The following is a 26,517-nucleotide window of genomic DNA, read 5'->3' as shown; positions in this document are numbered from 1 at the left end:
GCTGGTCTCGAACTCCTGGCCTCAGGCCATCCTCCTACCTCACTAGTTCTCCCCAAGTGCTGGGATCACAGGTGTGAGCCACTGCGCCTGGCCCTGTTCAGATTTTCTGTTTTTCCTGGGACACTTTTGGTCATTTGTATCTTTCTAGGAATTTTTTTTTTTTTTTTGAGACAGAGTCTTACTCTGTTGCCCAGGCTGGAGTGCAATGGCATGATCTCAGTTCACTGCAGCTTCCACCTCCTGGGTTCAAGTAATTTTCCTGCCTCAGCCTCATGAGTAGCTGGGATTATAGGTGTGAGCCACCACGCCTGGCTAATTTTTGTATTTTTAGTAGAGACAGATTTTCACCCTGTTGGCCAGGCTGGTCTCGAACTCCTGACCTCAGGCAATCTGCCTGACGCAGCCTCCCAAAGTGCTGGGATTACAGATGTGAGCCACCACACCCAGCCAAGATGTCACTTCTTTTTAAATGTTGGTATTTGCAGCTATAAATTTCCCTTAGTTTCTGCCTCATTCCTTAAGTTCTGGTATGTTGTATTTTTATCCATCTCTCTTTTCTAATTTTCCTAGTGACTTCTCCTTTGACCCTTTGGTTGTTAAAAAGTGTGTTCAATTTCTATGTATGTGTGAATTTTCATTTTCCTTCTGGTATAGATTTCCGGTTTTATTCCATCGTGATTGGAGAAGGTAGTTTGCAGGATTCCGATCTCTAATTTACTGGGACTTGCTTTGTACACTAACATGTGGTCTGTCCTGGAGGATGTTCGCTGTGCACTTAGGAACGTGTGCTCTGCTGCTGTTGGGTGGAGCGTTGTTAGGTCTGGTCAGCCTTTTGGTTTTTATGTAATACTTGGCACATGCACAAGAAAACGTGCAACACAGAAGGTACAATAAAGTGAAACCCACGAAGCCACCACTGACCCTGAGGTTCAGAACCTCCAGCATCTTTGCTCTTCTCTGAGCGCGGTCCCGTCCCCTCCCCACGGGTGAGTACTGTGTCGTACTGACTCCCTGCCCTCCTTGGTGACTTTAGCACCTGGGTATGAATCCCATACGTATTTGGTTTTGAGATTTATAAAAATGGCGTCATACTGTATGACCTGTCTTGCTTTTTCACCCCACATTGTTTCTGAGATGTGTTCGTGACGGAGCACAGGGCCACGGTGCCCACGCGTTCTTCTATCATTTCTCCAGCCTTCTGAGGATGGGCTTCTGGGTTGTTTGCAGCCTTTTGCTTGTCCCAGTCTTCCGGTTTCTCCACTCCATCCAGGAGCATCACGTTTGCAACAGGTAGGGCAAGTGGTGCATCAGATGTTCAGGACACAGTTGTTTGACACCCAAGAAAGCAGGGCCCGGGGCCTGGATCAGGCCATGGCTGAGTGGGACAGCACTGGGCTGTCTCCACACCCAGCGCCAGGAGTGTGTGCACTGCTGCTTCTTTTGTTTCCTCCACTTCTGTTCCCTCGTCCAGAGAGGGCAGAAGAGCTGGAAACAGAGACTCTGTCAGGAAACAAGGAAGCCCACCTGTGTGGTCCCAAATGTTGCAGGGACAATGCTCACACCAGACACCTCCCTCCTTCTCCTCCCTGCAGCCTCTGGGCTCCCACAGACAGATGCCCTCCTCTAGTGCCTCAAGGGGCAGGCCTTGGCCGCCAGCCTGAGGATGCCCAGTACTCCCTCTTCTCCCCTAGGTTCCCATGTTCCCCCAGTTCTTGCCTCTCCTGCTGGCTGGCTGGGAAGGCCCTCAAGGATGGGGCCCAGGACAGGAGGAAAGGGTGACCCGGTCCCCCACCAAGCTGGACAGGCAGATGGTAGGCAGGACACACCTCTGCAATCTCTGGTAAGTGACAAGCAGAGGCCTCCCGGGGACAAGAACTGAGAAGGAGCCCCTGGCTGGGCTGAGGCTGCCAAACAGCTGGCTCAGTGCCCCAGGGCAAGCCCAGATAAGGTGACATAGTGGCAAATGTCTCTCCTGGGCAAGCCTGGAACGCTTCACAGAATAGCTCTTCAGCTGAAGCCAACTTGGAAAATTCCACGGAAAAGGAAATTTACTATGGGGCGGGAATAGCTGAGCCTTGGCTTGGAACATCCAGAGCTCAACCTGGGGTCCCAAAAGCCACTGGAAGGTCGACCCGGCCCCTAGAGCCTGCACAGGCTTTGCAGGCACAGAGGCCCAAGCTTTAGGCAGGTCGCTGGCTTACAGGGGAGAAAATAGTCCCTGGGAGCATGAAGGAGGGACTCGGCCAGGCCCACCAAGAGGGAGTCCTTTAATAGAGATCGGCACAGACAGAAGACACAACAGCCCCGGTGCCCTGCTCGCACAGGCTGGGGCCGAGCCAACAGATGCAGTGGCTTCCTCCTCCCCCACCTGGGTGTGGAACCATGGGGTGGAGATGGAGAGGTGGCTTTAAAAAACACAGCTGTACTAATTCTTCACTTTCACAGAGACGGGAAACTTGGGAGCGCAGCCCGCTAGAGAATCTTTACACAGAGCTGAATCTGAGAGCCCACCCAGCCGCCTCGGCCGGGCTGAAGCTCATTGTCCCCCACCCACTGGAGGTTCCTCCCTGATCTGTCTGCACATGGGAAGGAGCAGAATGCACAGGGAGACCGGGCTGTACAACAGGAACATGCTGGCTGGACAGCTGGCTCCCCTTTCCCAGCTGTTAGTGTTTCTACACTATGTACATTGTTGTGCTTTGTAGCTCCCCCACCCCGAGGATTCTGCCTGAAGCTGGGGTGGGGAGAGGAACCTGACACGACACACGGCTGGGCTGCCAGAGCTCCAGGCCCCCAAGAAGCTGCCATTCAGCGAGGTTCCAAGAGCTGGACTGCCAGGCACAGGGACCACTGGAGCCAAAGACGCAGGGGACAGAGCCAGCCCCACCAGATGCCCAGCTCTGCCCAGTGGAGTTGTTGAAACAGAAGGATCAATGCTGGACAAGAAGCAGGCTGGGCGGGGGCAGGCAGGGGTGGAAGGACAAGGTGTGAGGCTGTGAGACCAGGGGTGTGAGGTGTGCGTGGACAAGGCTGGAGAGGGCTGGGCAGGGGCACCTCAGCAAAAACCATTCTGCAGCAGCAGGCTTGGTAGAGGGAGGTGGCGAGGGCTGCCGGGCTGGGAGCCCCTCCAATCGAGCACAGGGCTGGCAGCAGAAGGCTCTGGCTCCAGGTGTGTTTTGGGGGAGGTTTGGGAGAGACCACCGGGTGTCCCAGGGGGCTGGGCATGAAGAGCAGGGCTGTGGTGACAACTGTGAGCGTGTCCCCGCCGGGCCTGGGGTAAACACAGGATCAGTTGTTCTCAAACAGAGAGAGCAGGTCGTCATTGTTGTTTGTGGGGAGGTCGGGCGGTCCCAAGTAGGACAGTAGCTCATCAGGGTTGGTCAGTTCTGGGAGCAGCTGAGGACAAAGTGAACTATGTTAGCAGCTTTGGTCACTGACTGGCCACACCTGAGTGACCATCCTGTCACCACATCCCACCCAGGTGCAGTGGGAATGCTAAGCAGCCCCTCCCCACACACAGGCTAGGTGCGGGGCCCCACTATAGGCCTTCATGTGCTCAAGGAGGCACATGCCACCCCCAGGACCTCCCTGCAAGGCTGCTGAGGCCAGAACAGCTCGCAACATGCTGTTCAGTACCACCAGGAAATGGGATGTGAGGGAGCACAGCCACTCCACACATTCTCTGTGCACCGGCCTGCTTGGGGATCCCCACCGTGATTCCCCAAGGTGAATGCTGGTGGTGGAATTCCATGCCCCTGGGATTTTCTGCTTAGAGCTGTTCTTCCTAACTTTTTTCATGTTGAACTTCAATGAGTTTCTATTATGGTCCAGGGACAGTCAGTTCTGTCTTTCATGTACTGAGTGTGCACTCCCATTCTACCTGTGAGTCAAGGCCCAGGGCTACTGAGCAAATGGACAGATGAAATCTGACTCAAAGGACCGCGCTGTCAGCTTCTAGCGCAGTCTCCTCTGAGGACTCTGTGTCCGCCCGTATGACATCCAGGCCCCTCATGAACACAAATGTGTTACATCGCATCTCACCTACAGCTACTCCAGGTATCTAACTCGTGAACAAAAGCTGCATTTAGTTGACCTTATCTGACCGGCTCTCTGAGGGGTCACTGTCTTCCCTTCCACAACACACTCGGAACCCAGGGACAACAGACACACCACCTCTAGCCCTGGCTCCCACACACTCCCTGGCATGGGGCCTGGTACTCACGTCCAGAGCTGGTTCCGGGGCCTCCCCAGCTCCAGACATGTTGGGGGGCCCCATCACGCCTGTGGCAGGACTGAAGGCCAGTTCGCCTGTGGGCCCTAAGCTCGCTTGGCCCAAGGACTGCCGGGACGCTGAGGGAGGGTTTGAATGGTGCACCTGGGGACCTGGAGGGGCCCCAAGGTTGGAGGTGTGTAGTCCTGGTGTCCCAGGATTGTGAGTGGGGTCCAGGTGACCTGCTGGTGCCATCTGAAGACACAGAGAAGAACTTGTTAAAACAGCTCAGGGGCTTCCCTGGGGAGACAGGCCCCCTTGGCCTCTTGGCATGGCACTGACCTGGCCTGGTAGGCAGGCGGTAGACTTCTCTGGAGTCAGGAGGCTGCTGGGAATGTCAGACTGGTAGGAGATGGGGGGTGGCCCCGGGGTGAACTCAGCAAGGGTTGGGGTGCTGGGCATGGTGGGCGGGAAGGACTCAGGGAAAGTTCCAGGCCCCAGGAAGCTGGAACCTGCAAGAGGAGAGTTGGGGCCTGGGTGAGGGCTGGGGAAGGCTACCGCTGGCAGAGGGGCCAGGAGGGAGGCTTGCTGTGGCATGGGTGGGACTTGCAGTGCTCACCCACAAACAACAGCGGGTTTTGCAGAAGTCACTATTTGGAAAAGGGCATTTCTTCTCATTGCTGCCAAGGGAATTGGCCTTGGGACATTCCTAGGAGTGAAGGTCTCGGAGGTTATAGGAATGGGAGCAGCCACAAACGCACGGACCACGCGTGTGAGGTGGGTCCCAGAGGGGGGCCCCAGATGGGGCCAGTCTGTGGAGGTGTTCCAGCCAAGAGCCCCTTACTCCAAACAGGGGGAAGGAAGGGTGGAAGCCCCACTGTCTGTTTCCTAGGACCACAGCCGAGACTATGCCTTCACCGCCACGTCCCTGAGATGGGAGGGGCGGGAGGTGTCCCACGGCATGTTTTGTGTGGAAACACTGATAACCTAGGTGTGCAACCTGCATAGCCACATTCTTGCAGGTGAGGAGACTGATCTGGGGAGGGGGGCCATATGCCCAGGGTCATCTGAGGTTCAAGGCTAGCCTGCTGTACTTACCCTGGCCAGGGTAGTCGCTGGGGGCAGGGACTGAGGGGGGCTGCAGGGGGGCAAAGGGGGCAGCGCCGGGGCCCAGGGCGGCGATCATCTCCATCACGCTGGGCATGAGCACGTGGGCGGGGCTCACGGTGCGGCAGCGCTTCAGTGCCGGCCCGTCCGGCTCCTCCTTGATGTGCATGTCAGGCTTCACGGGCACTGGCTTCCAGCTGCATGTGGGGTCGATGGTGATCTCTTCATAGTCAGAGCTGGGCAGGGACATGTGGGGAATGGTTACCTCCTGGCCTGCTGCTGACCCGGCACCCACTGCCCCTCCCAGCCCTGGGCTAAGTTTTCAGGCAGTTTCCCCCCATCAAATGCTTGCTGCCACCCAGCACCTTCCACGCCCAGCAGGACGCTGGGCCCAGCACCAACACTCAGGTAGGACACACACGCTGTCTCTGGCCTGGAATGCAGCCTGCTCCATGCTGGAAAGAGGCTGGAAAGCTGCACTTGGCAAGGGACATCCCCCTATACGTCCTGGGGCTGCCCTCCAGTGGCCACAGATGCAGGGATCACAGGAAGAGGATGCTTACTTCTGAATATAAATCAGGATGCCCAGCATGTACTGGTCCACCTCCAGGCCCTCCAGCAAAGCTGTCTTGCTGTGGGGAAAAAAGGGACACAGCTCAGAGACCTTACACAACCTTGTCCTGGGCACAGGCCCTGTCATTTCTCAGCCCTGTCAGCTGTGACCCAGGATGAGGCAATCCTGTGTGAGGCAACTGAACAAGGTAACTCTGTGTGAGTTGACCCTGTGTGAGGTGACAGTACAAGGTGACCCTGTACGACTGACCCTCGTGTGAGGTGATAATAAGAGGTGATCCTGTGCATGTGGTGACCCTGTATGAAGTGACTCTGCACAAGATGACTGCATGAGATGACCCTGCGTAAGGCCACCCTATACGAGCTCTCTGCACTGAGCTGCACAATCCCAGTCCATGTGGCGACTTCTCCCACCAGGCTTGTGTCTTTGATGATGCCATTGGAGATTCCACCCATGAAAGCCTCTAAAAGCACCAGCTCCTCCCCCATCACACGCTGCATCTGAGACTCACTTGCACACAGGACACCTCCAAGTCCCCCGCTCACAGTTGAGCTGCAGGTACGACTCCAGGTCAAAGCACTACAGAGAGATGGGGAGAAAGTCAGTTTCTCATTGTGGGCAGGACAGGGAAGACCTGGTCACTCTGCAATCCATTTTCAGGAATGTGTGACTTATTTAGATGCATATCTGAGATACTTCATTTACCAGGTTTTCCCTGCACCATCATTCTAATGGATCAAGGTTGGGAACAGCCCAAACAGCTCTCACTGGGACTGGAATGCCATGTGGCCAAAGCAAGAATTGGGCAGCTGTGCTGACTAGGACCCACTTCCAGAACATGGTGTTTTTGTTTGTTTTGCTTTGTTTTTTTTTTTTTTTTTGGAGACGGAGTCTTGCTTTGTCTCCCGGGCTGGAGTGCAGTGGCCGGATCTCAGCTCACTGCAAGCTCCGCCTCCCGGGTTCACGCCATTCTCCTGCCTCAGCCTCCGGATGGGACTACAGGCGCCCGCCACCTCGCCCGGCTAGTTTTTTTTTTTTTTTTTTTTTTTTTTTGTATTTTTAGTAGAGACAGGGTTTCACCGTGTTAGCCAAGATGGTCTCGATCTCCTGACCTTGTGATCCGCCCGTCTCGGCCTCCCAAAGTGCTGGGATTACAGGCATGAGCCACCGCGCCCGGCCTGTTTTGCTTTGTTTTGAAACAGAGTCTCGCTCTGTCGCCCAGGCTGGAGTGCAGTGGCTCGATCTCAGCTCACTGCAACCTCTGCCTCCCGGGTTCAAGCGATTCTCCTACCTCAGCCTCCCGAGTAGCTGGGATTACAGGCACACACCACCATGCCCCAACTAATTTTTATATTTTTAGTAGAGACAGGGTTTCACCATGCTGGCCAGGCTGGTCTCGAACTCCTTACCTTGTGATCCACCCGCCTTGGACTCCCAAAGTGCTGGGATTACAGGCGTGAGTCACCGCACCCGGCCTCAGAACATGGTGTTACACGAAGAAAAATGACAGCACAGAGCAGTGTGTGCAATAGGGACCACTATGTAACCACAGAGACAGTGGGCTGTGCATCTATTTGTCCATACTCACAGTATTTCTGCAAAGACAGACACGCTAACGATGGTCACCCTTGCAGGTAGGGCAGGAAGACTGGACCCTGCAACCTTATGCCTTTCAAAACGTGAACTCTTGGCCGGATGCAGTGGCTCCCGCCTGTAATCCCAGCACTTTGGGAGGCTGAGGTGGGCAGATCATGAGGTCAGGAGATCGAGACCATCCTGGCTAAGACGGTGAAACCCCGTCTCTACTAAAAAAAATATGAAAAATTAACTGGGCATGGTGGGCCCCATCTCTACTAAAAAAAAAATACAAAAAAATTAACCAGGCGTGGCGGCAGGGGCCTGTAGTCCCAGCTACTCGGGAGGCTGAGGCAGGAGAATGGCGTGAACCTGGGAGGCAGAGCTTGCAGTGAGCCGAGATTGCGCCACCGCACTCCAGCCTGGGCGACAGAGCGGGAGTATGTCTCAAAAATAAATAAATAAATAAATAAATAAAAATTAAAAAAAAACTTAAACCCATAATGAAGCAGGCAGTAAAAAAGTTAGTAAAATGATAATTATATTTGGAAGAAAAAATAGCCTAGTCTTGGGGGAGCCAGGCCCACCTGCCTCCTTGATGGGGGAGGCCTGTCCTGTCAGCCTGACAGCCAAGGCACTAGAGTTCATGTCTGTCCAGAGAATGACACTGATGTATTGACTCAAGATATTTTAGCAGCAGCAAATTCCGCCAAGGTTCTGCAGTAACCACCTACCTGTATGTGGCGACAGTCATGACCTCGGGCGGGGAGCTGGATCCTGCGGAAGGTGATGGGGCACTTCAGGGACACCTTGATAGCTGTCTGCTCCACCCCGTCCTCTCCGTTGGGCCCAGGGGTGCCAGGGATGGTACCACTGCTGAAGTTCCGCTTTACTGACATCAACAAGGTAATGGACTTGAGTAAAGGGTCCTCAAGATGGGGAGGTGTGAATGGGGATACCAACCAGGCAGGGACCCACTCACTGACCCACTGACAACTCTGAGGGGCCACCTGGAGCTAACCACTGCCCCTAACGCAGAGCCACCTGTCCAAGGAGATGACCTGGTGTGGCATGAGGAGGTGCCCACAAGGAGGCTTGTTTGGCTTGGGCATGGGCCACATAGAGTGTGGATGGCTGCCTGGCAGCTGAGGGGCAGGGGCTACTCACTCTTGGTGATGCAGTGCTCGGCAGGCAGGAGGCGCTTTTTGAGGAGGCCCTGCAGCACTGAGCGGACGGACGGGCGGTGCACTAGCTGCAGCACGAAGAGGTGGGACTGCAAAACAATGGGAGGATGTCGTTGGTGTCGTTGAGAGGAATTGGGCTAGGGGCCACCCTGGCCAGGTAAAGGGTGTGCTGGGGAGTGTGTGTCAGGGGCTGCCAGGTGGGGGAGGGACAAGGCTGAGGGCAGGGTGGGCTGGGCATGGTGGGTCAGCCAGTGACACTCCTCAGTGGCTTGGTCCCATCCAGCTGCCTTTCCTGGCCTCAGCGCCCTGCCCACACTTGTACCCATCTCTGCAGCTGTGCTGGGCCTCCTGCCTGTCTAATCATCACCCAGTCACCACCTCTCCATTGAGAGAATCACCTCAAGTCCCCTTGAACGTCCCCCTGCTCGCACATCCACAGTCACAGATGCTGGGTCTGTATTGACATCTGCCATATCCCATAGAACTGTGGTGTGTGGCCACCCCGTCCCCAAGGCCCTCACGCCCAGGCTGACTAGTGCACTCATAAGCCGTCCCTTTCTCCTCTAGCCCAAGGGTGACCCTGATGCTTGCTAGAACCGGTAATGCTTGATCAGCTGGGGACTCCGAGCTCCATGAGCTTTCTGCACAGCCTGGTTTCTCTTACATAATTAATGTGACCATCAAATCTAGTCAATTTATTCTAACTGGAAAACAGCTAGGGTGTATTACTGAATCGCTTTCCTAAAGGGCAAGGATGACAGATTAAAATGGAAATACAAGGCAGTAACAAGGAGAAGCAATGCATTTTTCTGAAATAATAAAGCCCCCATGGCCTGCTCTCCATCCCCCAAGGGGGCACACACGCTACAGCAGGCAGCAGGCAGCAAAACAGCAGGAGGCGGCGGCCCGCCCATGTCCTGGCTCCGCTCCCACTGTGCCGCTGGGCCAGGCCCCGCCCACACCCCGCCCCACCCCATGGCACCGCCCCCACGGCGCCGCAGGACACGCACGCAGCAGCAGGCGGTGACGGTGATCTGGATGGTGTTGCGGCCTGGCTGACACACGTGCTTCAGGTAGAGTGGCTTGTGTGAGGTCTTGTTGTCGCCGCGCTCGATGGTGAGCGGCGTGGCATTGACGCTGACCTGCACCGAGGCTGGCCAGTTGGTGTTCATCTGCCGGTCCTCGTGGTGGTAGCACTTGAACTGCAACTCCAGGTCAGGCCTGCTTAGGAAGATGGGTGGACACCCAGAAAACGGGCCCTGAGAGTGTGGGAGGAGGAACAGAGCCACGTGGGGGTCAGCTGGGGGCCAGGCGGAGCTCACCTCAGCATTAGGGTCTTGTAGACTGAGTCTCGCAGCTGGAAGACGTGGTTGCTCACAGCCAGGTTGTGCTGCAGGCGGAAGGGCTCCAGGACCACCCCATCGCGCACAGGGAAGGTCAGCCGCAACTCGTCACAAGGCCCACTTCCTGGAAGCAGAGGCCACTGGCTGTGAACTGGGCTGCCCCAGCCGAAGCATCTTGTAGCCACTCAAGGAGGGCAGCGGCTTCCCAGTCACCTTCCCCGCAGGGACCTTGGCGAAGGGAGCCCCTCCTGTCAGGCACTGCTCGGCAGGCCTGAGTGGTGCCCTGGGGCTGGGGTCACGGGCAGCATCTCTCCTGAGGCCTGGGCATTTGGTCGTGATGTTCTCTTTTGTCTCCTGCCTCAGCAGCCCAGCCCAAAGTCCCCTAAACCATAATAGGGGAACATGTCCCCAATCCAGACAGAAGCTGTTTCCAGTGCTTTCAGAGAGACTAGGAGGCCAAGGTGTGTGAGGGCCATCTGCAAATTGCCCTACAGCTCCGTTTAGAGTTCTACGACCCCAACTTCTGCTGCTGTGGTCTCCCTGGAATGGGCTTCGGGGGGATTCATAAATCCCCTGAAATTATATACAACATTCTGTGCACAGGGGTATTTTTCTAGAGGGAAATTTCACAGCCTCCTTTGCAAAGAAACCCACAAACAGAACAAAAAGGTGAAGGCTTGGCACTAAGCGACTTGTCTCTAAGAAGAAGGAATCCTTGGTTTTTTTTTTTTTTTTTTTTAAAGAGAAGGTCTTGGCCGGGCGCGGTGGCTCAAGCCTGTAATCCCAGCACTTTGATTCATAAATCCCCTGAAATTATATACAACATTCTGTGCACAGGGGTATTTTTCTAGAGAGAAATTTCACAGCCTTCTTTGCAAAGAAACCCACAAACAGAACAAAAAGGTGAAGGCTTGGCACTAAGCGACTTGTCTCTAAGAAGATGGAATCCTTGGTTTTTTTTTTTTTTTTTTAAAGACAGGGTCTTGGCCGGGCGCGGTGGCTCAAGCCTGTAATCCCAGCACTTTGGGAGGCCGAGACGGGCGGATCACGAGGTCAGGAGATCGAGACCATCCTGGCTAACACGGTGAAACCCCGTCTCTACTAAAAATACAAAAACTAGCCGGGCGAGGTGGCGGGCGCCTGTAGTCCCAGCTACTCGGGAGGCTGAGGCAGGAGAATGGCGTGAACCCGGGAGGCGGAGCTTGCAGTGAGCTGCGATCCGGCCACTGCACTCTAGCCTGGGTGACAGAGCAAGACTCCGTCTCAAAAAAAAAAAAAAATAAAATAAAATAAAGACAGGGTCTTGCTTTGTCACCCAGGTTGAAGTGCAGTGGCAAGATCATACTCACTGTAACCCTGAACTCTTGTGCTCAGCCTCCCACAGTGTTGGGATTACAAGTGTGAGCCACCGCACCCAGCCCTCTTCTTAGGGATATGGCAGCCACCCCCTGTCCCCCAAGATCCTACAGGACTCTCTGGAGTCCTGTGATTCCCCCATGCCCACCCTGGCCTTGTCATCCCATTGTCCCAAGAGTGGACAGACTTACCAGAGGGCGATGAGTGCAAGGAGTTGAGGTTGGGCTTGAGATCAGGCAGGAAGGGAGACTTGACCTCTTGGCTTGGTGACATGTAAGGGACGCTGCTGCTTGGGGTCATGGGTGGTGTGGGGTTCCCTGGCAGTGGGGAACTGGGATAGCCCGGGATGGAACGGGTAGGCTGTAGGGTTGAGCACAAACAGTCAAGGCAGAATGCCAGGTGGATGGGAGTGGAGTCTGTTCACGGAGCACCCACTGGAAACCACTGATAACAGAGGTGGACAGGAGGCAGCCCCAGGGGTGCCTGCCCGGTCGCCCTCTCTCCATATGCCCACCCTGTGAGCCTCCCAGCCCATCCGCCCAGCCAGGCCCCCTACCCCACTCAGGCCAGGCTGGCTGTAGCTGACGCTGCCCCCGTTGAAGCTGGCGCCCTGCCCGTTGAACTGCTCTGTGGGCTGCGGGAGAGAAAACTGCATGCACCTGGGGCTCTAGCCGGACCCCACCCGGACCTGACCCTAGAAGCCCACCACACATGGTCTTCTTTACACTCTCTTGTATTTTTCCAAATAATCTACAAGTAACACTACTTAAAGCAATCATAGCCACAGAGGAAAATGATCAAACAGGTCGGAGGGGCTGAAAAGATAAAGGCACACTAAGCCCTCCTCCTCTCCTCCCCGCAGCTGCACCACCCGGCGCACCCAGGCTCCCATGGAGGTGCACTCTGCCCATGCACCCAGAAAGGGTGCGTGGCCAGCAGCGAGGGCCCGTCCTCTCACTGGATTTCTCTGCAGCAAGCAGAAGGAATGAGGACACTTTTCCATAAAGGACATTCAAATGTCTTGGGTGCCTGCCTGCTGCACTGGATACCCCTGAGATATATTAATCTTGTAAAGGGTCCTTTCAGAAGTGGATCCCAAACCCCGGGAGCTGCTCTTACACTGGTCAGGACCCCCCCACCCCCCATCTCCCCTCTCCTGTAGAGCTGTGGTCCATGAGCACACATGGACCTACACACCCTGCTGGCCCCTTTAGCCACCCTGTCGCTCTTGAGGACAGGACTGCCCCAAGGTCCCCTGTCCCACAGCACTCAGCATGGAGCCCGGCACAGGGCCTAGAGGAGCCTGCCCTACCTTGTAGTGCAGTCCCGTGGGGCCGGGCACAGACAGGGACGGGCTCATGCCCTGCTGCAGGGGCAGCCTGTGCCCAGGGTAGGAAGGGGAGGGGGCAGGGGGCTGCCCAGGGCTGGGCGCAAACTGGGCGGTGCTGGGTGCGTACTGGCCTCCTTGCAGATACTGCTGCCCTGGATACACCTGAACAAGAGGCAAAATGCCCGAGGGGAGAAAAGAGGCATCAGGGGAGCTGGTTCCAGAAGGAAAGCGGAGTCTCATGTGTGGCAGGGTTGGGGGAATGGAGATTTCCCAGTCCCCTTGAAGATCCTGCCGTGACACTGTCAGGCACAGGCAGTTCTCACATGCAGAAGTCTTTTTTTTTTTTTTTTAAATTTAAGACAGTCTCACTCTGTTGCCCAGGCTGAAGTGCAGTGGTACAATCTTGGCTCACTGCAGCCTCCACCTCCCGGGTTTGAGCAATTCTCCTGCCTCAGCCTCCCAAGTAGCTGGGATTACAGGTGCACGCCACCATGCCCAGCTAATTTTTTGTATTATTAGTAGAGATGGGGGTTTTACCACATTGGCCAGGCTGGTCTTGAACTCCTGACCTCAAGTGATTCACCTGCCTCAGCCTCCCAAAGTGCTGGGATTACAGGCGTGAGCCACAAGGCCTGGCTTTTGCTTTTTTTTTAAAAAAAAACAAGGTCTTGGCCGGGCGCGGTGGCTCAAGCCTGTAATCCCAGCACTTTGGGAGGCCGAGACGGGCGGATCCTGAGGTCAGGAGATCCAGACCATCCTGGCTAACACGGTGAAACCCCGTCTCTACTAAAAATACAAAAACTAGCTGGGCGAGGTGGCGGGCGCCTGTAGTCCCAGCTACTCGGGAGGCTGAGGCAGGAGAATGGCGTGAACCCGGGAGGCGGAGCTTGCAGTGAGCTGAGATCTGGCCACTGCACTCGAGTCTAGGCGACAGAGCGAGACTCCGCCTCAAAAAAAATAAATAAATAAAAAATAAAAAAATAAAAAAACAAGGTCTCACTCCTGTTGCCCAGCCTGAAGTGCAGGGGAGCGATTACAGCTCACTGCACCCTCAACTTCCTGGGTTCTGGCAATCCTCCCACCTCTGCCTCCCAAGGAGCTCTGACTACAGGTACATGCCACCACACTAGGCTAATTTTTGTAGAGGCAGGGTTTCGCCATGTTGCCCAGGCTGGTCTCAAACTCCTGAGCTCAAGGGATTCACCCTCCTTGGTCTCCCAAAGTGCAGGGACTACAGGCATGAGCCACCACGCCCAGCCAGAAGCCTGCTCTTTACCACAGTTCTAAAGAGTGCCTGGGTGAGGGAGTTGGTACCCAAGGTCCCAAACTAGGTGACCTGGACACTCACCTCAGAGTAGGTTCTCTTGACCCCCTGTCGGGGCAGTGGCTGGGCCTGGGGAGGCCCAGGATACCCATGTTGGGGCAGGCGCTGCCCTGCATACAAGGGCGTCATTCCTGCTGCCCGGGTGGGGTTCATAGCCATGGGGGAGAGGCCAGAGGGGCCCATCACCCCTCCCATGCCAGTAGGGTTCATGCCAGTGGGGACACCAGGCCCCCGGGGACCTCCATGCTGCAGAAACTGGCTGTTAAAAGACTGTCCGGCCCCCATCTAGGAAGAGAAAAAAAGAATGGTCCAGGTCCCACACACAAAGGGCTCCAAAAGATAGGCATACCACCCACCCACCCACCCATGTGGGCACCATACCCTTTCACAGGACACCCCAGAAACCTCTCCCCTCAGACCCTCACTCCTTTCCTCACATCTCTCTTTTACTGGCCTCATGAGCCCTGGCATATTCCATGCTTGTCCCTGGAGCCCACTGTCTGGCTGAGTACCTCCTCCCAGGCCCTCAGGCTGGCTGCCACGTGGGAGGAGCTGCTGAGGGGGGCTCACCGCTCCATACTGGCTCAGCTCCTGGCTCTGCTTCTCTTGGAGAGCAGCCACGGTGGCTGTGGCTGTGGCGGTGGCAGTGGCTGCCGCAGCAGCCACAGCCGCAGCAGCTGCCGCTTGTGTGAAGTCAGTGGAGGGTCTTGCAGCATGTGAGGGGAGGCCCAGGCCCCCGGGGCCGCCTGCATACCTGTAGGAGACACAGGATCGCCACACTCTGTGCATGGGCTCATGAGGGCCAGGACCGTGCTTAGCCCAGAGGCATGCAGCACTCAGGGGGAGCCCATTCTTTCTAGACCCTCCACTACAGCTGTCGGAGCTGGGATGAAGCAGAGAGGGAACGTCCAGCTGATCAGCGCCACAGTTCTGAGGTGCCTGCCAGGTTGATGGCTCCTAGCATACCTGCCAGGTGAGGGGACCTGCTTACCCAGTGGTGAAGCCGGGGGCCCCAGGGTAGCCCCCGCGGCTGTACACGCCTTGCTGCACGTAGCCCTTGTTGGCGCCGCCTTCAGCAAACGCCTGCTGTCCCAGGCACTGTGGGGAGGTCAAGGCGGAGCTGCCCCCTGCCACACCAGGCATCATGGAGCCACCAGAGGGACTCCCTGCAGGGCCCATAGGGTTCCCCAAAACCTATGAGGAAGCAGGAATCACCAAAGGGAACCAGCCAAACAATGTGCTTCATGCAGCAGCTCCAAAGTGCTAGAAACCAAGAGGCCTGGCAAGCAGATTGGGGGAGCGGTGGGGGGGACGGGGTATAGCACGGGAAGCAGGGAAAGCAGTTGTCCACAGGTAGGTTGGGGCATTCTGTGAAGGCTAGGTGAAGACAGGAGAAGAAAATCCCACACCAGGCGTGGAAAGAGAACCAGTGTCCAAAGACTTAGGGGACTCAGGAGGCCCCATTCTCATGTCATGCCTCAGCCTCTCTGTCCTCACCTCTCAGCCTCTTCATCTCTCAGAGCTCTGAGGAGGCACCAAGCACTGCCAAGCGCTGGGAGGCTCTGTCTGCTCGGGGATGGGGCCCCAGTGGGTGCTTACCTGGCTCTGTGTCGCGTTGCCAACTCCCCACACAGTAGTGACCACGGACAGCGATCCAGCCGGCTGAGTGGCGCTTTGTTGCCAAGGCACAGACTCATATGCGAATGAACCATCACTGCAGGGAGAGAGGCTGCTAAGGCCTGGGTCCAGAAATGACACCCCCAACCCCAGGGCCTGAGGGGTGGGCAGAGGAGCCCACACTCACCCGTGTGGCGCGGGGGGCAGGGCAGGTTTCATGGGGTTCATGGAGTTCATTGGCAATGGAGCAGCCTATAGGCCGGGTCTGACAGTGTTTATCTGGAACTCAGTTGCTCTGGCTGCCCGACAGAAAGGAAGGGATATTAGCTGAGATGCAGCCAGGAGACCCTTTCGGCAGGGTGGAGGGACCCCGGTGCCAGCAGGCCCCACCTCTTTCTCAGTAAGGGACCCCTGGGCTCTGATGACAGGCAAGGCAATGGAGGAGCCTAGTACTGGCCCACCCCACCCACTCTGGTGAGGCTCTGCCCCAACAAACCCAGCCTGGAGGCCAGCATGAACCATCTCTGACCCAGGCCCTGCCACCCGGAGTCCCTGGATCAACCCTAGAGATGGACTTCCTGATTCCAAATACTTTCCCCACTCTCCCGCCCACACCGAGGCCTGGCCATCCATATAAAGCCAGGGACAATCCTAGCTACCCTGTAGAAACTGGGGTTTAGAAAGAAGCCGGTAGCCAGGAACCCTCAGAAGGCCCTGGGGTGAAGGACAGAGGGCCAGTCAGGGCGAGGTCCTGCTCAAGGTCTTGCCTACCCTGAGTAGCCCAGGTAGGGGCATAGGCAGTTCTGGAGGCCAGGGGCTGAGAAAGCCAAGGAGAGTGCAGTGGTCAACCAACAACCCTCCATCCTGGCCTTGGGGAGGGACATGCAGGATACCTCCTGAAATGGGGTATGGGACCAGTAACCTGGGCCGTGGCTAGCAGCCCCTCTCAACAAGAGGGCCCTCCTTAGGGTAGCAGAAGGGCTGCAGGCCACGGAACCTCAGAACTGACCCAGATTCCACCAAGTGGGGGCGGCCTGAGGCTGATATGGTCATAGGGGCCAGGCGCGCAGACCCACTGGCACATCCATGACACCCCCAGGAGAGGGCAGGGACACACAGCACAATAGATGGAGGGTGGGTACCCACAGACCTGGCAGGGACTGCAACTTGGCCAGTGTTTCTAAGCAAGGGGCTAGGGGGACACTGAAGCGACTCTGCAAGATGGGGCTGAGTGGATACCAGGGATCTGGTGCTCAGGACAGGGCAGCAGAGAGGGTGTGTCAGGGAAGATGCAGCAGGACGCTTGCAGGACCACAGTGCTGGCACCATGGGACTTCTACGTGCCATGCTGTTTGCTCTCCCCATTTAGTAAACAAGCCACGGAAGTGACCACACCTTCAGTCTGCTTCCCAGTGCCATGCCTTCCGACACTGCCACAAGCAAGCCCCTTACCAAAGCAGGCCCAGACATCCCCTGGGGCCCTGCCCCTGTACTGTCCCTGAAGGGCCCTCACTGGCACTACCCTGCGTCCTGACACTCCCAGGACCACCTGCCACATCCACCTCTGCCTGCCTGGGCTATCCACAGAGGAACACTGGCTGCAGCACAGGCCAAGCAGTGGGTGTGTGAGAAGCCATTTCAGCTGTTTCTCAGGAGTCCCCAGGCATGCTTGCCTTGGATATCACTCCCTTTTAGGGCCTGCAAGGCTGCCACACACAAAGACATGCCACCTGAGGTGTGCTGACTACTGATGCCATCCTGCCATCGCAGCACTCACATGACCTCTCCGTGCCCCAGGAGAGGGTGGCCCCGCATTCATCTAGGCTGCCATTTCTTGTGCTGACCAAGGGCCTCACCAATGGAGGTAGGAACAGCCTCATCCCTCAAAATATAGACCTGGAGATTCTGAGGGCGAGCTGTGTGCCCAGGGCCCCAGAGCAGGTGAGACGTAGAGCTAAGCTCTGCCTGGGGAGTCTAAGCATGTGGCCTTTCACTGGATCTTCCCACCACCGAGCACTGGGACTAGGGGGTAGCAATTAGGGAAGAGGGAGAGGGCGGTGGTCTGGACTTCCTCACACCCTCAGGACAGGCAAGACTTGATTCCCGGCCCATATGCTCCTCCCCTTGCTCCCCCAGTCCAAGTCCTGCCCAGGAAGCAGGGGTGAGGAAAACCAGGGGCTGATGGCTCCAGAAGGCTCTAGGCACCTGGACTCTGGGCAAGAACAGGCCTGGAAGCTGAGATGGCCCAGCCAGGCAAGGTAGGGGTGGCAATCCCAGTCCCACAGCCTGACTCAGGAATACTGATGTTGGGGGACAGAGAACCTGCCAACAGCCAGAAACTCCTCCCCAGAGCTGCTGGGTGGGGCCTTGAGCAGCCATACACAGACTTTAGGGCTTAGAATATAGATATGGTAATCAAAACTGTGTGGTACCAACAGGGGAGCAGAACCATGGGCCAACAGGTGAGATCAGAGAGTCTGAAACTGATCTGCACAAATAGGCCCAAACGATGTCTGACAAAGGTGCAAGAGCAATTCAAAGGATGAAGGACAGCCTTTCCAGCCAATGGTGCTGGGACAGTGGAGCAACTGGGCAGCAAAACAACAAACAAAACACCTCAACTTCACACCTCACACAAAAAGTAACTCAAAATGGTTTCTAGATTTAACCGTAAAACATAAATCTATAAAATGTTCAGGAAAATACATAGGAGAAAATCTTTGCGATTTAGGCCAAAGAGTTCTTAGACCTGATACCAAAGGCATGATCCATAGAAGAAAAAAATTGATAAACTGGACTTCATCAAAATTAAAATTTTTCCTTCGTGAAAGGCCCTGCTAAGAGGATGAAAAGGTAAGATACAGGCCAGGATAAATATTTGCAAGCTGCATATCCAACAAAGGACTAGTATCTAGAACATATAAAGAATTCTTGGCCAGGCCGGTGGCTCACACTTTATAATCCCAGCACTTTGGGAGGCTGAGGCAGGAGGACTGCTTGAGCCCAGGAGTTCAAGACCAGCCTGGGCAACATAGTGAGACCCCTGTCTCCTCAAGAAATTTAAAAATCAGCTGGGCGTGGTGGCATGCACCTGTAGTGCCAGCTTCTCAGGAGGCTGCAGTGGGGGATCACTTGACCCCAGAAGGTGCAGGCTGGAGTGAGACATGGTCATGCCACTGTACTCCAGCCTGGAAGACAGAGTGAACCATGATTGAAAAAAAAAAAAAAAAAATTCTCAAAACTAAAAAAAAAAATTAAAATTAAAAACTCCAATTAGAAAATAAGCAAAACACATAAAAAGACACTTTGCCAGAGAATATACAGATGGCAAATAAGCATATGAAAAGATGCTCAGCATCACCAGTCAGTGGGGAAATGCAAATTAAAACCACAGTGAGATATCACTATACATCCATCAGAATGGCTAAAATAAAAAATAGTGACATCACTAAATGCTGGCAAGGAGAAACTGGATCTCTCACACATTACTAGTGGGAATGTAAAATGTACAGCCACTCTGGAAAACAGTCTGGCCGTATCATATGGAACTAAGCAAGCAGCTACCCTACTATGACCCAGCAACTGCACTTGTACGCATTTATCTCAGAGAAATGAAAACTTATGTTCACATAAAAACCTGTACACAAATGTTTATAACTGCTTTATTTGTAATAGCCATAAAATGGAAACAGCCCAGATGTCCTTCAGTGGATGAATAGTTAAATCAACGGTGGTACATCCATAGCCCGGATGCAATATAAAGGTATGAACTACTGATATACGCAACAACCTGGATGAATCTCCAGAGAATTAATGCTGAGTGGAAAAAGCCAATCCCAAGAGGCTACATGACACACCAAAATTAGGGAAATGGAGAACAGATTGGTGATTGCCAGGGGTTAAATGTGGGGGTAAAGAAGAAAAGTACTAAAGGTATTAATATCTTCTCCATTTCTATAATTTTGGCAGGAGGAAGGTGGGCGTGAATATAAGAAGGCAACAGGCTGGGCGTGGTGGCTCATACCTGTAATCCCAGCACTTTGGGAGGCTGAGGCAGGTGGACCATTTGAGGTCAAGAGTTCGAGACCAGCCTGGCCAACATGGTGAAACCCCATCTCTACTAAAAATGTAAGAATTAGCCGGGCGTGGTGGCAGGTGCTGGGACGTTGAGGCAGGAGAATTCGTTCGAAGCCAGGAGGCAGAGGTTGTAGTGAGCTGAGATCATGCCACTGCACTCCAGTCTGGGCGACAGAGCAAGACTCTGGCTCAAAAAACAACAAAAAAGGCTGGGTGTGGTAGCTCACGCCTGTAATTCCAGCACTTTGGGAGGGTGAGGTGGGTGGATCACCTAAGGTCAGGAGTTTGAGACCAGCCTGACCAACATGGTGAAACCCTGTCTCTACTAAAAATACAAAAACTAACTGGGCGTGGTGGCAGATGCCTGTAATCCCAGCTACTCAGGAGGCTGAAGCAGGAGGATCACTTGGACCCAGGAGGCAGAGGTTGCAGTGAGCCGATCGCAGTGAGCCGATTGCACTGAAGCCTGGGTCCTGAAATGACACCCCCAACCCCAGGGCCTGAGGGGTGGGCAGAGGAGCCCACACTCACCCGTGTGGCGCGGGGGGCAGAGCAGGTTTCATGGGGTTTGTGTTCACTGGCAATGGAGCCAGGTCCATTGTTGCCTAGGCAACAAGAGTGAAACTCCGTCTCAAAAAAAAAAAAAAAAAGGGCAACAGGTGTAACCTCTTTACTGTATCAATGTAGTGTCCTGGTGCAATGTTGCACTAAAGTTTTCCAAGATGTTACCATTGGGGGAAACTGGGTAAAGGGTAGAATGAATCTCTCTGTGTCATTTCTTATAATGCACATGAATCTTTCATTTCTTTTTTTTGAGATGGAATCTTGCTCGGTCACCCAGGTTGCTCACTGCAACCTCCGCCTCCCAGGTTCAAGCGATTCTCCTGCCTCAGCCTCCCTACGAGTAACTGGACTACAGGTGTGCACCACCATGCCTAGCTAATTTTTGTATTTTTAGTGGAGATGAGGTTTCCCCACGTTGGCCAGGCTGGTCTTGAACTCTTGACCTCAAGTGATCCACCCACCTCTGCCTCCCAAAGTGCTGGGATTGAGAGGTGTGCACCACCGTGTCCAGCCAATAATTTCAAAATAAAAAGTTTAATTACAATGCAACTGCTACCACCAGTCTTCCGTATCTGCAGAATTGCTGTGACAATCCTTCCCTACTGGAAAGCTGGTTGGGTTGGCCTGGCCACTTTGCTGTCCCAAGAAGCACAGGGAGGGAATCTGGCAGGCAAGCAGAGGTGCCTCCTCCCCCAACCCCTGGTCAAAGGCCTCAAAGTGCAGGCAGCACTCCGTGCAGAACTGCCTCATTTTAGGTTACCTAGGGCAGCAGCTCAACTACAGCACATCAAAACCAGCTTGCAGCTGGTGATGACAGGCTGCCCAGCTCCACCTGAAGTCAGTAGGCTGCGCTGGGGCCTAAGCCTGTAATTTCTAACAAGTTTGCAGCTACTGCTGCTGCTAGTCCAGGAACTATAGTTTGAGAGCCTCAGATCTAGGAAATGCAGTGAGCTGGGGAGAAGGGGCACAGGGCAGGTACAGGGAGGGGAGGAGCCCACAGCAGGCTCCTATGTCACATGGGCCTGGGGAATTCCACCCCGATGCTTCTCTGCTGTGGACAGAGACCACAATTTCCAGTTCCCTCTGAGCTTACTCTTCACTGCACAGGGGGATTTCCTGCCGACCCGTACTCATGCCTCTGGTCTCCTCTCTGAGGACAGTCTCTTTAGAAAGACTTCCAGTCTCCAAGTCTGGTATCCTTGACCCTCTGGCCCTGATCATAGGGAAGTGTTTCTACGTTGTGTGTGTGCAGATCCTCCTCCCATCTCCTGACTCTGAGTCTGGGCTGGGAACAAGCCTGGAGCCTGGAATCTGGATTCCAGATCAGGCAAGGCCCATGCCCACCAAGAGTCTTAGTGCCTGGCGCTTTCCTTGTAAACTAACTCCAGCTGGAAACTAGGACCCCTTGGAAGATGAACAAGGTCAGTCTAGAGGGTCACAAGGCTTTCTGGGGGTCAGATCACATCTTCCTCTAGACACAGAGCTACACAACTCACTACCCAGACCTCTCTTCCCCAAGTGTCCCAGAGTAGCTGCACCCCCAAGTCTCCTGGTTGACCTCCTGAGCCTTGTTCCCTGCCACCTCTCTGCCTGCCTAGTCAGTTAGGAGCAGGACCAGCAAGTGGGCCCTGTGGCAGGCAACCCTTCTCAATAGGTCACAAATCAGGACTCACTGTCTCCAAGACTGCAGGGTCAGGATCCAACCTAGGTGACAATGGAGTCAAAGGGTCTTGAAGAAATGATGGCTCTGGAATGGGGCAGGAGCGGGGTCCCTGGTAGCAAAAAGTGGGGTGCTCATATGTACAGGTAGCCGAAAGTCCTGCCCCCTCTACCTGTAAGGCCACAGTACTAAACTGCCTAAGCGTGGGGCTAAGTCAGGATGTGGGGTTCATCAAAAAGTCCAGGAATAAGCAATGGCCCAGGCATGAGACGTTTCAGTGAACAGCTGAAGGGACAACCTTAACCTGGCATCAGTTTACAATGTGTAAGATGGGTTTCTGGTGGCATCCTAGGACTGAGGACACATGACCACCTTCATCTCATCAGCCCTTGGGAGCTCAATCCCAATAATCAAGATGCTCCCCAAACATCTTAGGCCTGTCCTTCAGAAATCTACACCAGCAACTGTCATCTGCTTGTTCTCTTCATTTACACTTCCAGCTTGTAACTACCCCCTGGGCATGACAAGGGCTAGAGGTCAGTACCCCTGAAAGTTAAGATTCCTTCACTTCTCCTGTTTCACTAAGCATCAAGGGATGCTCTCTGGTTCTAGCTTGCCAGAACTTGGTGGTGAGTCTGTGTCCATCCTATCTATAATCACCACGGTCTCAGACCAAGTCACATGTTCTATGTGTGTCCCTGTGAAATCTGCGATGACACAAATTAAAGACACCACCATGGATGTTCTGTAATACTGGAAAGAGGGTACCCTAGGGAGAAGGAGAGGCGGAACACTGCAGGGCAGAGGGTCCAGGGAATGGGAGGAGAGACAGGGTAGGTGGAGGGGTAAACAAGGCACCGGGTGGGGGTGCCGCGGTGAAGGACACCTGGCACTAGGGAAGACAAGGCACCTCAGGGGAGCAGGGCATCCTCACGCCTGAGCTTCAGTATGTCCAGTTTGGAAAGGGGTGTCCTCATCAAAACTGCCAGCTGGGGGCTGGCAGCTCAGCGTCGTTCAGCCCAGGAGCGGAACAGCTCCTCCGTGAGCCAGGTGACGGCCTCAGCGGGCCCCCACATCGCCCTGTTGGTGGGCACGTAAGTGGGAGCGGAGGGGCGTACCATGTAGGTGAGACTGCCTGGCCCCAGATCCAGGAACGATCAGGTTGGAGCGAAGGCCCGGCCAGCCTTCATCGCTCAGGAGAACCCCGAGCGCCGCTTACACCCCTCGGTCAGCCTCCAACAAAGACTCAGGGGAGGGCTGGACGACCCTGACGCCCACGGGGCCAAGGCTGCCCAAGACCACGACGCACGCGTGGCAGGTGCCGGCAGGTGGGCGGCAGAGCCTTCAGCCCCAGCCCGGCTGCGAACCCTACCGCGGCGCCGCAACCGAACTGGTGCGCCCTGGGCGACTGGCTACACCTGCCCGCCCGCACCTGCCGGCCCGCACCTGCCGCACCTGCCCGCCCCCGTCGGCCCGCACCTGCCCGCAGGCGGCGTTGCCAGGGGCCACCCCCAGGGCCCCGCTCACCTCCGCCCGGCCTGGCCCGGCCCCTCGCCGTGGCGGCCCCCGGCCCGCGCCGCTCCATGCGCTCAGCCCGCCCTCCGCGCCGCCCGCCGCCCCGGGGCCGCCGCCACCCGCGCCATCGCGCCGCCGCCCGCTCCGAGGGCACAATGGAGCCGCCGCCGCGCCGTTCATGCATATGCATGACGCCGCGCAGCCGGCCCCGCCTCCCAGGCCAGAGCAGCGGAGCCCCGAACCTGCGCTCGGGGCGGGGGCGGCCGCGAACCTGAGCGGCCCAAAGCGGCGGGGTGGGGCCAGGGCCGCAGGTGGCTGGGCGGGCAGGAGACGCAGCCTGATCGCGACCTGCGCCCCCAGCCCCCTCCACACCTTTCCAAACGCGGCGTCGGCAGAGCCACCGCACGCTTCCTGCTCGCAGTCCGCCGGGAGCGGGGCGGGGCCGGGCGGCGGAGGCGGGGCCAGGACGCCGGGGCGGAGCCGAGTGGGCGGTGGGGCCAAGGTGCCGGGGCGGGGTCGGGAGGAGTAGGCGGAGCCAGGGGGGCCGGGGCGGGGCCAGGGTTGGGGCGGGCCCCGGCGGAGGAGGAAAGGAAGCGTGAGTCCTCGCCCTTCCCCCACCTGCCTCGCCCGCTTCCCCTGCCTCCTGGGAGTCCATTGCTCTGGCCCGGTGGGCGGGGACATGACTGAGAGACGCAGAGATCCGGGGTGCCTCTTTTGGGAGGGGATCTTATTAAGGGACTCAGGAAGCCCCTCGTTAAAGCAGAAAATCAAACTTAACAAGTTCTCTTTCCTCACTGCTCAGTTCTCTCTTCCCAGCGGTTCTACTCCTGGAAAAAGTCACTATTGAGCTAGTCTAGCCTCTCTGATCAGTTTCGACCTCTGAAATGCTATTATCAGCCTTTAAGTTATTCTTGACTTTTCCTACCGTAAGTTGAGGAAGACCACATTCTCTCAACTACCCATAATTAAATTTTCTTAATTGTGGTAAAATACACATAACGTAAAAGTTACCATCTTAACTGTTTCCAAGTGTAGTTCTGTGGCACCAAGTACGTTCACATTCTTGTGCAACCACCATCCGTCTCCAGGACTTTTTCATTTTCTCAAATGGAAACTCAATACCCAGTAAACACTAGCTCCCCATTCTTTCCTCCTCCCAGCCTTTGGCATTCACTATTCTACTTTGTCTCTAAATTAGACTACTATAAGGACCGCGTATAAGTGGAATCATACATTATATGTCTTTTTGTGACTGTCTTACTTCAGTTAGCACAATGTCCTCACTTTCGTCCATGTTGTGGCATGTGTCAGAATTTCCTTCTTTCTTCTTTTTTTTTTTTTTGAGACGGAGTCCTGCTCTGTCGCCAGTCTGGAGTGTAGTGGTGCAATCTTGGCTCACTGCAACCTCCACCTCCCAGGTTCAAGCGATTCCCCTGCCTCAGCCTCCTGAGTAGCTGGGACTACAGGGGGGCGCCACCACGCCCGGCTATTTTTTTTTTTTTTTTGTATTTTAGTACAGACAGGGTTTCATCATGTTGGCCAGGATGGAATCGATCTCCTGACCCCGTGATCTGCCCGCCTGGGCCTCCCAAAGTGCTGGGGTTACAGGTGTGAGCCACCGCGCCCAGCCCCTTCTTTCTTGTGGCTGAATAATATTCCATTGTATGCATATTCCACATTTAAGTTATCCATTCATCCATAAATGGATACTTCACAATTAATTTTTGACATCGTTGAAATTTCTTCCCTGAAGCCCGCCTCTGAACTCTGTGCTCTATTTCTTTTGGGAATCTTTCCTTCATTGAACAAATGTGGCAGGCCTGCTGTCCAACAGTCACTGGTCTGGGGTCTGTGGACACTGGTCTGTCCCCAGGCACCAGGAGAATAAGGCCCCTCCATCCTTACAGCAAGCATGTTAGAGGGGACAAACAGTAGGAAATGAGTTAACAGGTAACAATGTGTCCATCAAAAACAGTGTTAGGAAGAAAACTAAAGCAGGGCCGAGAATGGGGAGGGAGTGATGAGGTGTGAGGGATGGATTCTCTGGGGAGCTGCCCCTGAAGAAGAAACCCAAATGAAGGGGGAGGCAGGCACCAGGGAACCCTGACCATTCCTCTGTCTTGGAAGAGGCTGCATATATGGGGGAGTTGCAGACAGGTTCATGGAGGTTGCTGGAAGTGGCCACAGCACGCATCCCAGGTGCCCCCAGGGCAGGCATCTCTCTTACTTCCTAACTGCTTCAACAATTCCTGCCCTGCGCCCCTGAGAGAGGCTCCTTTCTAGGGAATGTTTTCATTTTCTACTATATGATGAATTGTTAAGAAAGTCTTCCTTGAGGCTGGGCACAGTGGCTCACGCCTGTAATCCTAGCACTTTGGGAGGCCAAGATGGGTGGATCACCTGAGGTCATGAGTTCAAGACCAGCCTGGCCAACATGGTGAAATCCCTCTACTAAACCTCTACTAAAAAATACAAAAATTAGCCAGGCATGGTGGCATGCACTTGTATTCCCAGCTATTCAGGAGGCTGAGGCAGGAGAATCGCTTGAACCCGAGAGGCAGAGGTTGCAGTGAGCTGAGATCGCACCACTGCACTCCACCCTGGGTGACAGAGTCTCACTCTGTCACCCCCCCACCAAAAAAAAAAAAAGTTGCTGGGCGCGATGGCTCACGCCTGTAATCCCAGCACTTTGGGAGGCCAAGGTGGACGGATCATTTGAGGTCAGGAGCTGGAGACCAGCCTGACCAATATGGTGAAACCCCTGTCTCTACTAAAAGTACAAAAGTTAGCCGGGCATGGTGGTGTGTACCTGTAGTCTCAGCTACTCGGGAGGCTGAGGCAGGAGAACAGCTTGAACCCAGGAAGTGGAGGTTGCAGTGAGCTGAGATCGCACCACTGCACTTCAGCCTGGACGACAAAGTGAGTCTCTGCCTCAAAAAAAAAAAAAAAAAAAAAAAAAGTCTTCCTCATTTACTAGAATAAAAATGCTGCCTTCTTAAAGCTTTTCCTCTAAAAGTGCATAAAATAAGAATCATCATTTCGTTATTTGACAGTTCTTCAAATATTAAAAGAAACTTTTCA

General features: G+C 55.0%; 1 protein-coding gene across 3 annotated transcripts; it reads right to left on the bottom strand.

Moving 5' to 3' along the window:
* Positions 1 to 1,058: 1,058 nt before the first annotated feature.
* Positions 1,059 to 23,884, bottom strand: ZMIZ2 (zinc finger MIZ-type containing 2). 3 transcript variants are annotated; one of them, XM_030932774.1, is made up of 19 exons: positions 23,449 to 23,593; positions 15,808 to 15,919; positions 15,603 to 15,717; positions 14,995 to 15,197; positions 14,574 to 14,757; positions 14,028 to 14,288; positions 12,662 to 12,841; positions 11,906 to 11,983; positions 11,541 to 11,709; positions 9,973 to 10,117; positions 9,661 to 9,871; positions 8,634 to 8,739; positions 8,201 to 8,358; positions 6,403 to 6,470; positions 5,881 to 5,949; positions 5,309 to 5,553; positions 4,553 to 4,722; positions 4,223 to 4,465; positions 1,059 to 3,396 (listed from the first exon to the last, which is right to left on the bottom strand). In XM_030932774.1, exons 2-19 carry the CDS (start codon positions 15,855 to 15,857, stop codon positions 3,289 to 3,291), a joined length of 2,763 nt encoding a protein of 920 aa, XP_030788634.1. In that variant the 5' UTR covers positions 15,858 to 15,919; positions 23,449 to 23,593; the 3' UTR covers positions 1,059 to 3,288. The 3 variants fall into 3 exon arrangements, with proteins under 3 accessions (XP_030788634.1, XP_030788635.1, XP_030788636.1); XM_030932775.1 differs by lacking the exon at positions 23,449 to 23,593 and adding an exon at positions 23,809 to 23,884 and having other exon boundaries at positions 2,254 to 3,396; XM_030932776.1 differs by lacking the exon at positions 11,906 to 11,983 and having other exon boundaries at positions 2,254 to 3,396; positions 23,449 to 23,571.
* Between the last annotated feature and the right edge of the window lie 2,633 nt (positions 23,885 to 26,517).

This window comes from Rhinopithecus roxellana, chromosome 6 (genome assembly GCF_007565055.1).
Source record: "Rhinopithecus roxellana isolate Shanxi Qingling chromosome 6, ASM756505v1, whole genome shotgun sequence".
Classification (NCBI taxonomy): domain Eukaryota; kingdom Metazoa; phylum Chordata; class Mammalia; order Primates; family Cercopithecidae; genus Rhinopithecus; species Rhinopithecus roxellana.
The sequence above is the reverse complement of the archived record's forward strand: the minus strand, read 5'-3'. Positions and strand labels throughout refer to the sequence as shown.

Coding starts and splice junctions, on each gene's coding strand:
- ZMIZ2 (XM_030932775.1), bottom strand. CDS start 15,857: ATGAACTCCATGAACCCCATGAAACCTGCCCTGCCCCCCGCGCCACAC. Junction 12,842..14,027: donor TCAAGAGAACCTACTCTGAG/GTGAGTGTCCAG, acceptor CCTCTTGTTCAG/GTGTATCCAGGGCAGCAGTA. Junction 8,359..8,633: donor CGAGCACTGCATCACCAAGA/GTGAGTAGCCCC, acceptor TGTTGATGTCAG/TAAAGCGGAACTTCAGCAGT.